Source organism: Panthera pardus, unplaced genomic scaffold (genome assembly GCF_024362965.1).
Source record: "Panthera pardus isolate Hobbes unplaced genomic scaffold, ASM2436296v1 HiC_scaffold_8, whole genome shotgun sequence".
NCBI classification, from domain to species: Eukaryota; Metazoa; Chordata; class Mammalia; order Carnivora; family Felidae; genus Panthera; species Panthera pardus.
The window spans coordinates 134,977,655-134,994,984 of NW_026527013.1; the positions used below are offsets into that span (position 1 = coordinate 134,977,655).

A 17,330-nucleotide genomic window follows, 5' to 3' on the forward strand; every position below is an offset into this window, starting at 1 on the left:
ATCTAACTTTTTATTAAGTCAGGGTTATGCTACATAACCAACCAGAACACAAAATCAAATCTCACTTTAAGAAACAATTTATGGCTCAAAATAATCTTTGACATTCATAAATTTCTTAATATGTCAAATTCAGTGTCATCTACCTTAAATTTAATAATGCAGTAAACCAAATAAAAATTTTCAAATTTTCAAAGCTTAGAAGAAGCACCACAAATTTCTTTTGAAGTTTCACAGGGCTTTAGTGGTTAGCAATTATTTTAGAATACTTCCGTAAATGTAGACTTGAGTTAGAAAATGATAGGCATGTTTATCAGATTGCTTAAAAAAATAAAGAAAGTTCTTTTCCATGCAGTGAAAGTGGCATGGTCTGATTATATGATAGAACCCCTGGAATGTTACATGCTTTCAAATTCAGAAACTCAGGTCTGGAAGCTCTTGAACTATATAATATATAACTTAGTTTTACACTTGTACTGTATTCACCCTTGCTTAGAAATTATAGCCCTTTGATCCAAAGTTTTAATATTCAGACTAAAACTTCCTATCAATAAAGTGATTTAATGTATGGCAAATATTTATTACTGACTTTAATATGTGAATGACAGTAGATCATCTACTCAACTATGTTATCTCTTTATTAAATACCTTGTCACATGTATAGGAGTAAATTAAATTACTTATTTTTTAAAATGTCTAATATGTACTAATTAAAATTACATGTTCAATAATTACATGTTCAAATTTTGGCATTTTATTAGCTTTCTCAATACACTAATTAATTTCTAAAAATCTGGACCAGTCTGAAATGTTAAATAGTCTACTACAATTTTATTTCTAGGGCCAGAATAAGATTTTATTATTCATTTCTATAGCTTTTAAATTACCACATTATATATGCCTCTTATTTAGTAAACGTGAATACTCTAGGAAAATAAAGTTTACGTTACCTGGCCAGAGGAGAATTACATATGTAAACATTTAATAATAGCCAGATACAGTATTATGACAGTTGTGAGTTCTAAGAAAATAATACAAAAGTTCTAGAAATAATAACATAACATGCCACAGAAAAATTAATATATAGGATACCTCTAGATGTTTATTTCTTTTAGCAATCTCACTCGGTGTCTTTCCATCTTTGGTTTGTAACATTTTATTAGCTCCAAGTTCAAGCAACTTCAAAACTACATTTTTATGACCCTGACGTGCTGCCCATGTTAAAGCCTGTAAGTGGGGGGAAAAGAAGATTGTTTAAAGAGAGGGAGTGTATATGAGACAGAAAGGAAAACTTTTCAACAGTATTTATGGCACAATAAAACAGTGAGCATAGTTAATTAACAGAATGGTGCGATCTCTTCATTTTACAATCTAAAGTAAACATATTTCCAAAGTTGTAAGTGCAAAGCAGACTGCCAGTGCTCACAGATTTTACAAATCATATAATATTTTACCCAGTCAAGTGCTTTATAGAATAAAATAATTTATTTGCCAATCACTGAACTGTTTTCTATAAAATAGAATTCTATGTGTATTCTAGAACCCAGGCTTTGCTGTGTGTTACAGCTTCTTGTGCCAAGGGTGAGGACAAGGAGAATCAGATAGTTCCTTTTTTGTTTCAGCTGTTGCTTTTCTTCACCAAACAGCAATTGTATCCCAGCCCCTCTGTAATTTTTACTTCTTAAAAACTTTTTTGTGCACTACTGATAAGATACCAATGTCTTAGAAAAGGGAACATTGTACAATCAACTCTCACGGTATAACCATTCTCATCCTGGGTATTAACTTCTGCTCCATGGGCAACAAGGAGAGCAACAACTTGAGGGTGACCATCTCGCGCAGCATACATGATTGGAGTCATAAGTCTCCTAACAAGGAGGAAGAAAAGAAACATCTGTGTTAATGCCAACATTAACAGCTACTCAATTTCATTAATTTTACCATACACAATACCAATGTATTGTTTTGAAATCAAAGAAAAGGAAATGAAAGCTTTTAAAAAATCAGGTGATTTAAAAATCCAATCTCCCAGCAAATAAATGTGAAGGAAGAAGACACTTAAAAGTACTGAATGCTTACACAGCACCCTCTAGTGAAGACACGTGTTTAAAAAAAAAATCACACAAAAAGCCACACTTTCTAATATGAGGTTTCAATAATTTACATATTCATGTAGGAGAGTATCAGAGTACTGTGTTTATGCTGGGAATACAGTGATGAAAGACCCAAAAAAGGTCCCTGTCCTCTCAGGATAGCTCATACTTATTAAATTCTTATTATATTTTATTTATTACATTTAATAAAAATATAAGTTTAAAACTTTATCTTATTTCGTAATGTAGTCTGTTATGATTCTATTTTAGTATAAGCCTGAAAGAATTTTACCCTGACTTGGAGGCTTACTCTAGTTAAGAAAGAGATTAGTTTAATAGTTTAGCCAGACTCTCAGACTATTTTCTGGGAGAGCACAGTGGTTTCCCTCTCGTGTATCATTTCTCAAAATAGAGATTCAATCCCTCTCCTCCTGGAAGTTAGTCAGCTTCTTGTTCTATTACAAAGGATACCAGAAAGATTCTATCAGTTCTACTTGGGCTGAACTGTATCATGGTCAGTTTTGAAGGTGGTCTGGGATTCTGGGCTCAATCTTCCTGAATTGGCTCAAATATCTGATTTATATATAAAGAACTTCACAAAAGAACAACAAAGTAAATAATTTCAGAAATCTGTTTTGATCTCCAGGAAGTTCATCTTGGTTATTCACATTACATACACGACCTATAAATAATATTTCTCTATAAGGCTTATTAACATAAGGTATATCCTGAATCTGGTCACTTCCTACTAATGTCTTTGGCACAAAAAGATTCACACATTTCTCTCTTTATTCTATTTCCTAAGATATTACAATTTCAATGTTTTATTGGAAACTGTATGCTAAGGTAGCTGTCAAGCATTGCCTCTTCTATCTTGAATATCTCCTATACACTGGCTTCATTAGACAGGTAATGTTTACAAAGTAAAGAGGGAATTGCCTGGATAACTTAAACAAATAATGAAAACACACACAATAGAACAAAATTATTTGAGTTGACTAATTCAAATTCTCCACTAAGTCTAAATTAAATCTCTTGATGCCTCTCCTCCACCCCACCTTCTCTATTAACAGTCCAAATATGCTTCCAGTCTTCCCTATTTCACAAAGCTACCATTAACTATATAACTCAGGCCTAAGACTAAGCATCATTCATGACTCTTCTCCATCACTCCATATACAAGTCATCAGCTGGTCCTTCTGGCTCCACCTTCATAATTAATATTCTGAATCTAGCCACTTCTCACCATCTTGTTAGCTACTGTAAGCAGTCTAAGCCATCATCATCTTTCTCTGACCTGTGTTATTGCAATAGCCTCATAATTACTCTCCATGCTTCTGTCCTGGCCCCTTAGAGTTTATTCTCTTTGGAAATGCCCAGTTCTTCCCCTTCCAGGGACCATGCAAGTGCTGTTCCCTCTGCCTTTTCTTAGAACTTCATATTGCATACTTTTTCACCTTATTCAGATCCCCATTAAGAGGCAAAAATCAATAAAATTGACAAACAAAACCAAATTTATCAAGATAAAAAGAAGACACAAATTACCAGTATCATGAATAAGAGAGGTGACATCAATACAGATTCTCCCCATTTTAAAAGTATAATGGAATATTATGAACAAATTTCTGCTAGTAAGACAACTTAGATGAAATGGACAAATTTCTCAACAGATTCAAGCTACCAAAACACACTAAAAAGAACCTAAATAGTCTTATATTCATAAAAAATTAAATTAGTAAATAACCCATTGCCCCCCCCCCCCCCCACACACACACACAAAGAAAAGAGCAGGTCTAGATGGCTTCACTGGTAAATTTCACCAAACAGTTAATGAAAAAAGTAACACCAATTCTACTCAGACTCTTCCAGCAAACTGAAAAGGAAAGAATACTTCCCAATTCATTCTATTAGCAAGACTTACTCTACTAGCAGGAACCAGAGAGAGACAGTGCAAGGAAAGAAAACTATGTAGACCAATAATCTTCACTGAACATAGATGCAAAAGTCCTCAATGAATTTTGGCAAACAGAATCCAAAAATACATAAAAAGGATAATACATCATAACCAAGTACAGTTATCCTGGGAATGGAAGATTAGTTTAACATCTGACCAAAAAAAGAAAAACCACCATTATCTCAACAAATGCGGAACAAGTACTTCACAAAATCTAACATCTAATAAAATTCTTAGCAATGTTAAGAGTAGAAGAGAACTTCCTCAACTGGAAAACTTTACAGCTAACACCATACTTAATGGTGAAAGAATGAATGCTTTCCTCCTAAGATCAGAAACAAGACAGATGTTTGTTCCCATCACTTCTATTCAACACTGTATTCCAAGCTCTAGCCAATGCAACACAACAAGAAAAACACAGGCATCCAGGTAGAAAAACAAGTAAAATTGTCTTTATTCACAGACAGCAGTCTGAGAACCCTATGGGATCTACCAAAAAAGCACTAAAACTAATAAATGAATTAGCAAGGTTGCAGGATACAAGATCTAATGGAATATACACAGCATTATTTAAAATTATTATTTCAAGGGGCGCCTGGGTGGCTCAGTCGGTTGGGTGTCTGACTTCAGCTCAGGTCATGATCTCACGGCTGGTGAGTTCAAGCCCCGCGTTGGGCTCTGTACTGACAACTCAGAGCCTGGAGCCTGTTTCAGATTCTGTGTCTCCCTCTCTCTCTGACCCTCCCCGTTCATGCTCTGTCTCCCTCTGTCTCAAAAATAAATAAACGTTAAAATTATTATTTCAATTTGTGAATTCATGATAAGCCATTACTACAGAGAATTTTTAAAATCCACAGGCAGAATAATTTCTAATTTATAAAAATTTAGTTCATATAGTTCAACCCCAATAAAAAACTTACGTGTAAACACCAATTTAGAACACAGAATCATCAAAATTTTGTAACCTCAGCATTAACTGTCTATTAGAGAAACAAAATCATTATGCATGGCTAAGCAGTTATCTCATTCACTGTTCACAACAACCTTATTAAACAGAAATTATTCTCACTTTAGAGATGAGAAAACAGGTTTAGAAATAAGTAGCTTTTGCTGAAAGATCACTGTTAGTGTGTGACTGAACTAAGATTTTTGTGTTTACTGCCCCCCATCTCCTGAAAATTACTTTTTGCAATCTATCCTGATAAAGAGAAATCTAAAGTTCTCTTTTTCTCATTCTACAATATGGCAAAATTGGAAAACTAAATAAGGTTGGCTAAAATATAATCTGAAGGAAGTGACACTCTGGCAGAATATCCAGAGAAGGTGACATGAAAGTGTTGAGTCGCATTTGCTTGAACCTCATTATTGAAAACTGTAAGTGAATTTTCTGATTTTGTACTGAAATTTGTTCTGAAATTGCACTGAAAATTAAGGTTCTTTGAAATATCAATATCTCTTAGAATCTTGAACCAGCAGAGATTATAATTTTTGGCCAATTCACATGGACATAAATTGCTTCTTAGAGATGCCTACTTCCTCCTAGATAAGAAAAGTACTGGGCCAGCATAGTTTGCTTACTAAGAAGTTTCAGATTACTACTGAAAAATGTGTTTAAAATGTGGCACTGGTTTCTTCTAAGAAAAGCTTAATTTATCGAAAGTAACAGCAAACTCCTGTAATAGGGTCTAGATTATCTAGAAGGTTTATTACTTAGCTTCTAAACAGTTATTAAAGTTATTGATACCATCAGTAATGTTGCATGACAATTTTGAGAAGGGAGAGAACAATTCTTCCAGTTGTTTTACATCTACAGAAATTTGTAACATCTGTAGTTTCCTGCCTGTTACTGATTAACAAAATCTAAATGAATTATTCAATTTTATAAACTCTTATGAACAATCTTAAGAACTCTTCAGGGAAGTTATAAAACTTTATAATAACTGGTCTACATGATAACAATTTGTGCTACTAATAACTTTACTTTCAGTATTAATTTCCATCTATTTCCTGAGATTTAATGTAAAGAATTTTTTACTTCCAATTCTCTCTTTAAATCACTGCCAATTTTGTTCTGCCTGCTCCTTCTAACAAAATTGCTTTGGCAAAGGTCAACAATTATTTGGACTCCTTTTATTTTTCTAGCACTTAAATGTATGGATTTCAAAGGTCCTCAATGCTCCTCCCTTTCCACTACATAAACACCATGTCTGGATGATCTCACCTACTCTCCTGACTTTACTGTCAACACACTAATGGCTGCTCCATCTGTATCTCTAGCCCTGGCTTTGCTCCTGAGCACAATATTATATCTGTCATTGCCACATGGTTATCCTAACAAAACATATATGCAACGCATATCCAAATCTGAAGTCACCACCTTACTTACCTCTAACATACAACTCTCTCTATTATTACTTACTTCTGGGAACAGCATCACAATCTATGCACTGCTCAACCCAGAAATCGGAATTTATCCAGGGCTCCTTGTCATACTTTCATATTTAAGTCAGCATTCCTATGAATTTTACCCCCTTCCTATCATTTGTATCTGTCCACTTTGCTCTCTCTCTCTTCTTCTTCCAAGTGTTCAGGTCTCATCATTTCTTACATGGATAACTGCCTTCTTGGCTCTAGTCTTTCCTCCATACTTGCAAATCTTATCATGTCAATTCACTATTTAAAATTTTCAAGGTTATACCTGTGATAAGTGTATCTATCATGCTAAGTCCTCTGTCTACCATTTTAGCACCTCCAATCCTACTCCATCCTAATAATAGACTTAGGTTATGTCTGCATTTCATGGATTCCAATTTCTCTCTCCTCTGGATGGCCTATACTCAGAGCACTCTCTGAATGCAATGTCTTTTTACTCTTTTTGTCAACCGACTTATTCATAATCTACCTCTAAGGTTTCATTTTAGAAGCCAACATACCCCTACTTTTTTGATGCCCCACCTCCTCTTAAATACCAATTCCTCTCTCTTCTATGTTCTCTTAGTATTTTGTGCTTTTTTTTTTTTTAAATCAGTTCATCTATCAGGCCAAAATGTATTTGTTCAATTCATCTCTTTTTTTCAACTAGATTATAAGTGCTTTGAGGATAAGGGCTCTGACCTGTATCTGTATCCACACCCAATCCATACAGCAACTAGTATAATGAATGGTCTGTTTCTATGTTTTGTGTCATGCTTACATTTAATACAGGCAGGACCTTCTTCTCTATTCCATAATTACATGTTTATTTATTGTATTTTTAATGTATCTATGTCCTTACTCATTTTATATATATCTATATTGGATCTGCTTCTTGAATTTAATAGGCTTTGATTTATGGATTTAGTGGCCATGTAGTCTGGTGTGTCCAAGTTTATGCTTTTTATATTTTCATTGATTTTTGCCTTTTATTGTAATAGAAAGTTCTTTATTCTATATACTGCATTTAACATTAGTAATACCTGATGCTGACAATCTTGATTTCCATGAGTTTGCTTTCATTGTAAAGGGTTTTTCATACTCCTTTCTCTTTTTTTTTTTGTAAAGAGCATTTAGCCATCTTTTGGGGTTTTTTTGTTTTTTTAAAAAAAAAATTTTTTTAATGTTTATTTTTGAGACAGAGAGAGACAGAGCATGAATGGGGGAGGGTCAGAGAGAGAGGGAGACACAGAATCTGAAACAGGCTCCAGGCTCTGAGCTGTCAGCACAGAGTCCGATGCGGGGCTCAAACTCACGGACTGCGAGATCATGACCTGAGCTGAAGTCGGACGTTTAACCGACTGAGCCACCCAGGCACCCCCATCTTTTGTTTTTTAAGCCAATATCTCAGTTGATAAATCCAGCCCATTCTCATTTAGTGTAATGACTGATAATTTAATTGACAGTATTTTTTTCATTTTCGTTGGTTCAATAAAATTGCTATTCACTACATTTTTCTGCCTTGAAAATATGACTCTGCTTTTCCTTTTCTAAAAAAATGTCATTAAACATTATCATCTTTCTCTGCTCTTAGTAAAATACATATGATGTGTAAGCAAGATAAGATCTATTTCTCCTAATGAGACTATGGTCTCCTCCAGTACCATGCCATAATTTTCTCGTGCTTCTAGTCTAATAGGATGAGATCTTTTGAATACTTAGTTACTCTTAAGTTGCACCCACTCTCTGTAAACTATAGCTCTTAGATTTTTGCTGGTATGATTTAGTACTTATTTGAGTTTTACTTGTATTTTGTCTTGTCTGTTTCCAAAAACCTTATTTAGCACTCATACTTCACATTTTCAGACAGTCTAATATTATCCGTTAAGTACACATACATCAAAGTTCATCTCTCTTCATTGCTTCCTCTTGTTTTCATCCTTTGTCTTCTTGAGGTCTCTGTTCTGATTCCTTTTTTTGTTTAGTCTTTTCTCAAGTCTTTTCGCTCATTCCAAGAATACAATCATATGGTATTTGTCTTTCTCTGACTTATTTCACTTAGCATTATACTCTCTAGCTCTATCCATGTTGTTACAAATAGCAAGATTTAATCCTTTTTATGGCTGCATAATATTCCATTGTATATATACCACCCCTTCTTTGTTCATTCATCAATGGACAGTTGGGCTGCTTCCACAGTTTGGCTATTGTAAATAGTGCTGCAATAAACACAAGGGTGCATGTATCCCTTTGAATTATTGTTTTTGTATCTTTGGGGTAAATACCCAGTAGTGTGGTTACTGGATCATTGGGTATGTTCTATTTTTAATTTTTTGAGAAACCTCCATAATGTTTTCCACAGTGGCTGCATCAGTTTGCATTCCCACCAACAGTGCAAGGTTCCTTTTTCTCCATATACTCGCCAACATTTGTTGTTTCTTGGGTTTTTGCTTTTAGCCATTCTGACAGGTGATATGTTACTATAGTTTTGATTTGCATTTCCCTGATTATGAATGATGTTGAGCATCTTTTCATGTCTGTTGGCCATCTGTATGTATTCTTTGGAGAAATGTCTGTGTCTTCTGCCCATTTTAAAAATTGAATTATTTGTTTTTTGGGTATTGAATAATGTAAGTTCTTTATACAGTTTGGATATTAACCCTTTATGAGATATGTCATTTACAAATATCTTCTCTCATTCAGCAGGTGCCTTCTAGTTTTGTTAACTGTTTCTGTCACTGTGCAGAAACTTTTTATTTTGATGTAGTCCCAATAGTTTATTTTTGCTTTTTTTTTACCTTGCCTCAGGAGACATATCTAGAAAAATGTTGCTATGGCTGATGTCAGAGAAATTACTGCCTGCTCACTCTTATAGGATTTTTATGGTTTCACGTCTCACATTCAGGTCTTTAATCCACTTTGAGTTTATTTTTATGTATGGTGGAAGAAAGCAGTCCAGTTTTCCCATTACCATTTGAAGAGCCTGTCCTTTTTCTATTGGATATCCATTTCTCTTTTCTGAAAGATTAATTTACCATATCATTGTGGGTTTATTTCTGGGTTTTCTATTCTATTCCATTGATCTATGTGTCTATTTTTATGCCAGTTCCATGTTTTAATTACTACCAGTTTGTAATATAATGTGGAGTCTGGAATTGTGACACCTGCCACAAGTTTGCATTGGCCATTCAAGGCCTTTTGTGGTTCCATAAATAATTTTAGGATTTTTTGTTCTAGTTCTGTGAAAAATGCTCTTGGTATTTTGATAGGGATTGCAATAAATGTGTACGTTACTTTGGGTAGTATAGACATTTTAATGATATTTGTTCTTCCAATCCATGAGCATTGAATGTCTTTCCATAGCTTTGCATTGTCTTGAATTTCTTTCATCAGTGCTTTACACTTTTCAGAGTTACCTTTTTGGTTTATTCCTACATATTTGATTGTTTTTGGTGCAATTGTAAATGGGACTGTTTTCTTAATTTCCATTTCTTCTGCTTCATTATTAGTGTATGAGAATGCAACAGATTTCTTTACATTGATTTTGTATTCTGCAACTTCACTGAATTCACTTATCTATTGTAGTATTTGTTTTTCCCAAAGTCTTTGAGGTTTTCTGTATTTAGTATCTTGTCATCTGCAAATACTGAGTGTTTTACGTCCTCTTACCAATATGGAATATTCTTTTTTTTAATGTTTATTATTTATTTTTGAGAGAGAGAGAGAGACAGAGTGCAAAGAGTGGGACAGAGAGAGAAGAAGACAGAATCCGAAACAGGCTCCAGGCTCTGAGCTGTCAGCACAGAGCCCGACACGGGGCTCGAACTCACAGACTGTGAGATCATGACCTGAGCTGAAGTCAGACGCTTAACCGACTGAGCCACCCAGGCACCCCCAATCTGGAATATTCTTAATGGCAGAAATCCTTACAGATTTTGAAAATCAAAGAAATTTCTTGTGCAGTGGGTTCATAGTTTAAGAGCAGGTTATTGGCTCCCCCTAGGAGTACTAGAGTATTCTCTCTGCTTTCCTATCTTCCCAAATTCTCCCAACCTGACTGACAGAGACAACTTGTTTAGCTTCAAGTCTTTAGGAGTCTGGAAACCTAAGATATTCATGCAGGATCGGCTTCATCCCAGGTCCATAAATCTCCTAATGTCAAGCTTTTATAGGATTAGCTGCTCTCCATCTGGACTTACCCCTGATGACTTCCCACCATTTTGCAAGGATAAGAATAAGACCCTGAGACCTCCTAAGCACCCAGATGTCTTAAACTCTCAGCAGTCTAAGGCTCAGGAAAGGCAAGTAGCTTAGAGTTGAGAACAAAAAGGAAGAGAATGATGTTTTGGTTGCAAATTCCCAGATATCCTTGTGCCATGTTTATAAAGGCCTTTGCCAATCCAATATATATTTATACTCATTTTCATCTAGTATTTTTTTAATGTTAATTTATTTTTGGGAAGGTGGGGAGGAGCAGAGACAGGGAGAGATGGTCAAAAGTGGCTCTGTGCTGACAGTAGTCAGCTTAGTGTGGGGCTCCAACTCACAAACTGTGGGGTCATGAACTGAGCCGAAGTCAGACGTTTAACCTACTGAACCACCTAGATGCAATATTTTGACTAGTAATTTTTTATGTTTTTTAATACTTAAATATTTCGAGGCATATGAAATAATTTTGGTGCGAGGTTCAAATCCAGCATTTTTTATTCCTTCAAATAGCTATGCAAATCCCCAGCACCAAAATAAGGATCCATTTTCTTTCTTTAGTTTGAAATGCCATATTAATCATATATAATAATTTTGTATACTCTTGAATTGCTTTAGATTTCTTTTGTTTTCCTTCTAGGGATTAGTGATAGCCAGCTTTCCACGAATACCACACTGCTTTAATTATTGTGATTTATTTTTAATATAAGGCTAATTCTATATGATGACTTTTTTAAAAAAAATGTTTTTACTTATTTTTGAAGGAGAGAGAGACAGAGCATGAGCGGGGGAGGGGCAGAGAGAGAGGGAGACACAGAATCTGAAGTAGGCTCCAGGCTCTGAGCTGTCAGCACAGAGCCCAATGCAGGGCTCAAACCCATGAACTGTGAGATCATGACCTGAGCCAAAGTCAGATGCTTAACCAACTGACTCACCCAGGCGCCCCTCTATATCATTACTCTTTAACAAGATGTATTAATTTTTAAAAATTACTTAATTCATACATATATGCATTTTTCCCTAAGAACACTACAGATAATCACTGTTATGAATTGGCTATCTTTCTAGATCTTAGCAAAGGAAAATAATAAATTTTACATGTATAAATATATGCAAAAAAATGGCAATTTTAAACATAAATAAATCATGCTATTCATGCAATATTTGACTTGCCAATAAATTTAAGACTCTAACTTATCTCTAAGTATTGCTTTTTCTCAATCACGCAAGTTTCATTCAAAAATTGCTATTGCAAGGCTTCAATTGTTCAGGCCTAAGTTTTATCACTTCTATTTTGATTTCTTCTTTAATCTACAAATTATTATGTTTAATTTTAAGTACCCAGTTTTATGCATTGGAGAGGCTTTTGGTTGTTAAATTCTAAATTCATTACACTGTTGTTAGTGAAGTGAAAGAGATCACTTTCTTAAAAGGAATTTATTAAGGCTTCCTTTGTGGCCTAGAACATCACCATATCTTAAAAATAATCCACATGTATTTGAAAAGAATCCCTGTGTGTAAATTATGTTAAGAGTCAGAATTCTTGAGGAGGAGGGAAGATGGCGGCATAGGAGGACGCTGGGATCACCGCGCGTCCTGCTGATCACTTAGATTCCACCTACACCTGCCTAAATAACCAAGAAAACCGCCAGAGGATTAGCAGAACGGAGTCTCCGGAGCCAAGCGCAGACGAGAGGCCCACAGAAGAGGGTAGGAAGGGCGGCCAGGCGGTGCGCGCTCCACGGACTGGTGGGAGGGAGCCGGGGCGGAGGGGCGGCTCGCCGGCCAAGCAGAGCCCCCGAGTCTGGCTTGCAAAAGCGGAGGGGCCTGACGGACTGTGTTGCGACAGCAAGCGCGACTTAGCCTCTGGGAGGTCATAAGTTAACAGCTCTGCTCAGAAAGCAGGAAGGCTGGAGGACAAACGGAGGGAGAGCTGCTGAGCCCCCGGATGACAGAGCTCAGTTTGGTGGGGAACAAAGGTGCTCGCCAGCGCCATCTCCCCCGCCCATCCCCCAGCCAAAATACCAAAGGGAACCAGTTCCTGCCAGGGAACTTGCTCGCTCCTCCGCGCAAACACCCAACTCTGTGCTTCTGCGGAGCCAAACCTCCGGCAGCCGATCTGACTCCCTCCCGCTGCCACAGGGCCCCTCCTGAAGTGGATCACCTAAGGAGAAGCGAGCTAAGCCTGCCCCTCCTGCCCCCGTGCACCTTGCCTACCCACCCCAGCTAGTACGCCAGATCCCTAGCACCACAAGCCTGGCAGTGTCCAAGTAGCCCAGACGGGCCAGCCACCCCACAGTGAATCCCGCCCCTAGGAGAGGGGAAGAGAAGGCACACACAAGTCTGACTGTGGCCCCAGCAGTGGGCTGGGGGCAGACATCAGGTCGGACTGCGGCCCCGCCCACCAACTCCAGTTATACACCACAGCACAGGGGAAGTGCCCTGCAGGTCCTCACCACTCCAGGGACTATCCAAAATGACCAAACGGAAGAATTCCCCTCAGAAGAATCTCCAGGAAATAACAACAGCTAATGAACTGATCAAAAAGGATTTAAAAAATATATCAGAAAGTGAATTTAGAATAATAGTCATAAAATTAATTGCTGGGCTTGAAAACAGTATAGAGGACAGCAGAGAATCTCTTGCTACAGAGATCAAGGGACTAAGGAACAGTCACGAGGAGCTGAAAAGCACTTTAAACGAAATGCAAAACAAAATGGAAACGATGACAGCTCGGATTGAAGAGGCAGAGGAGAGAATAGGTGAACTAGAAGATAAAGTTATGGAAAAAGAGGAAGCTGAGAGAAAGAGAGATAAAAAAAATCCAGGAGTATGAGGGGAAAATTAGAGAAGTGATACACTAAAAAGAAATAATATACGCATAATTGGTATCCCAGAGGAGGAAGAGAGAGGGAAAGGTGCTGAAGGGGTACTTGAAGAAATTATAGCTGAGAACTTCCCTGAACTGGGGAAGGAAAAAGGCATTGAAATCCAAGAGGCACAGAGAACTCCCTTCAGACATAACTTGAATCAATCTTCTGCACGACATATCATAGTGAAACTGGCAAAATACAAGGATAAAGAGAAAATTCCGAAAGCAGCAAGGGATAAACGTGCCCTCACATATAAAGGGAGACCTATAAGACTCATGACTGATCTCTCTTTTGAAACTTGGCAGGCCAGAAAGGATTGGCACGATATCTTCAGTGTGCTAAACAGAAAAAATATGCAGCCGAGAATCCTTTATGCAGCAAGTCTGTCATTTAGAATAGAAGGAAAGATAAAGGTCTTCCCAAACAAACATAACTGAAGGAATTCGTCACCACTAAACCAGCCCCACAAGAGATCCTAAGGGGGATCCTGTGAGACAAAGTACCAGAGACATCACTACAAGCATAAAACATACAGACATCACAATGACTCTAAACCCGTATCTTTCTATAATAACACTGAATGTAAATGGATTAAATGTGCCAACCAAAAGACATAGGCTATCAGAATGGATAAAAAAACAAGACCCATCTATTTGCTGTCTACAAGAGACTCATTTTAGATCTGAGGACACCTTTAGATTGAGAGTGAGGGGATGGAGAACTATTTATCATGCTACTGGAAGCCAAAAGAAAGCTGGAGTAGCCATACTTATATCAGACAAACTAGACTTTAAATTAAAGGCTGTAACAAGAGATGAAGAAGGGCATTATATAATAATTACAGGGTCTATCCATCAGGAAGAGCTAACAATTATAAATGTCTATGCGCCTAATACCGGAGCCCCCAAATATATAAAACAATTACTCATAAACATAAGCAACCTTATGATAAGATTGATAAGAATGTGGTCATTGCAGGGGACTTTAACACCCCACTTACAGAAATGGGTAGATCATCTAGACACACGGTCAATAAAGAAACAAGGGTCCTGAATGATACATTGGATCAGATGGACATGACAGATATATTTAGAACTCTGCATCCCAAAGCAACAGAATATACTTTCTTCTCGAGTGCACATGGAACATTCTCCAAGATAGATCATATACTGGGTCACAAAACAGCCCTTCATAAGTTTACAAGAATTGAAATTATACCATGCATACTTTCAGACCACAATGCTATGAAGCTTGAAATCAACCACAGGAAAAAGTCTGGAAAACCTCCAAAAGCATGGAGGCTAAAGAACACCCTACTAACGAATGAGTGGGTCAACCAGGCAATTAGAGAAGAAATTAAAACATATATGGAAACAAACGAAAATGAAAATACAACAATCCAAACGCTTTGGGACGCAGCGAAGGCAGTCCTGAGAGGAAAATACATTGCAATCCAGGCCTATCTCAAGAAACAAGAAAAATCCCAAATACAAAATCTAACAGCACACCTAAAGGAAATAGAAGCAGAACAGCAAAGGCAGCCTAAACCCAGCAGAAGAAGAGAAATCATAAAGATCAGAGCAGAAATAAACAATATAGAATCTAAAAAAACTGTAGAGCAGATCAATGAAACCAAGAGTTGGTTTTTTGAAAAAATAAACAAAATTGACAAACCTCTAGCCAGGCTTCTCAAAAAGAAAAGGGAGATGACCCAAATAGATAAAATCATGAATGAAAATGGAATTATTACAACCAATCCCTCAGAGATACAAGCAATTATTAGGGAATAGTATGAAAAATTATATGCCAACAAACTGGACAACCTGGAAGAAATGGACAAATTCCTGAACACCCACACTCTTCCAAAACTCAATCAGGAGGAAATAGAAAGCTTGAACAGACCCATAACCAGCGAAGAAATTGAATCGGTTATCAAAAATCTCCCAACAAATAAGAGTCCAGGACCAGATGGCTTCCCAGGGGAGTTCTACCAGACGTTTAAAGCAGAGATAATACCTATCCTTCTCAAGCTATTCCAAGAAATAGAAAGGGAAGGAAAACTCCCAGACTCATTCTATGAAGCCAGTATTACTTTGATTCCTAAACCAGACAGAGACCCAGTATAAAAAGAGAACTACAGGCCAATATCCCTGATGAATATGGATGCAAAAATTCTCAATAAGATACTAGCAAATCGAATTCAACAGCACATAAAAAGAATTATTCACCATGATCAAGTGGGATTCATTCCTGGGATGCAGGGCTGGTTCAACATTCGCAAATCAATCAACGTGATACACCACATTAACAAAACAAAAAGAGAAGAACCATATGATCCTGTCAATCGATGCAGAAAAGGCCTTTGACAAAATCCAGCACCCTGTCTTAATAAAAACCCTTGAGAAAGTCAGGATAGAAGGAACATACTTAAACATCATAAAAGCCATTTATGAAAAGCCCACAGCTAACATCATCCTCAATGGGGAAAAACTGAGAGCTTTTTCCCTGAGATCAGGAACACGACAGGGATGCCCACTCTCACTGCTGTTGTTTAACATAGTGTTGGAAGTTATACCATCAGCAATCAGACAACAAAAGGAAATCAAAGGCATCAAAATTGGCAAAGATGAAGTCAAGCTTTCGCTTTTTGCAGATGACATGATATTATACATGGAAAATCCGATAGACTCCACCAAAAGTCTGCTAGAACTGATACATGAAGTCAGCAAAGTTGCAGGATACAAAATCAATGTAGAGAAATCAGTTGCATTCTTATACACTAACAATGAAGCAACAGAAAGACAAAGAAACTGATCCCATTCACAATTGCACCAAGAAGCATAAAATACCTAGGAATAAATCTAACCAAAGATGTAAAAGATCTGTACGCTGAAAACTATAGAAAGCTTATGAAGGTAATTGAAGAAGATATAAAGAAATGGAAAGACATTCCCTGCTCATGGATTGGAAGAATAAATATTGTCAAAATGTCAATACTACCCAAAGATATCTACACATTCAATGCAATCCCAATCAAAATTGCACCAGCATTCTTCTTGAAACTAGAACAAGCAATCCTAAAATTCATATGGAACCACAAAAGGCCCCGAATAGCCAAAGTAATTTTGAAGAAGAAGACCAAAGCAGGAGGCATCACAATCCCAGACTTTAGCCTCTACTACAAAGCTGTAATCATCAAGACAGCATGGTATTGGCACAAAAACAGACACATAGACCAATGGAATAGAATAGAAACCCCAGAACTAGACCCACAAACCTATGGCCAACTCATCTTTGACAAAGCAGGAAAGAAGATCCAATGGAAAAAAGACAGTCTCTTTAACAAATGGTGCTGGGAGAACTGGACAGCAACATGCAGAAGGTTGAAACTAGACCACTTTCTCACACCATTCACAAAAATAAACTCAAAATGGATAAAGGACCTGAATGTGAGACAGGAAACCATCAAAACCTTAGAGGAGAAAGCAGGAAAAGACCTCTCTGACCTCAGTCATAGCAATCTCTTACTCGACACATCCCCAAAGGCAAGGGAATTAAAAGCAAAAGTGAATTACTGGGACCTTATGAAGATAAAAAGCTTCTGCATAGCAAAGGAAACAACCAACAAAATTAAAAGGCAACCAACGGAATGGGAAAAGATATTTGCAAATGACATATCGGACAAAGGGCTAGTATCCAAAATCTATAAAGAACTCACCAAACTCCACACCCGAAAAACAAATAACCCAGTGAAGAAATGGGCAGAAAACATGAATAGACACTTCTCTAAAGAAG

The 17,330-nt window shown here is 36.9% G+C and overlaps 1 protein-coding gene across 1 annotated transcript in view; it reads right to left on the reverse strand.

The window, feature by feature from the left end:
• ASZ1 (ankyrin repeat, SAM and basic leucine zipper domain containing 1) overlaps positions 1–17,330 on the reverse strand; it is a 57,037-nt gene that overhangs the window by 12,359 nt on the left and 27,348 nt on the right. Inside the window, exons 5-6 of the mRNA XM_019418039.2 lie at positions 1,754–1,865; positions 1,090–1,224 (exon numbers count right to left, since the gene is read on the reverse strand). Coding sequence (XP_019273584.1) covers positions 1,090–1,224; positions 1,754–1,865 — 247 coding nt within the window. The remainder of the gene's footprint in view (positions 1–1,089; positions 1,225–1,753; positions 1,866–17,330) is intronic.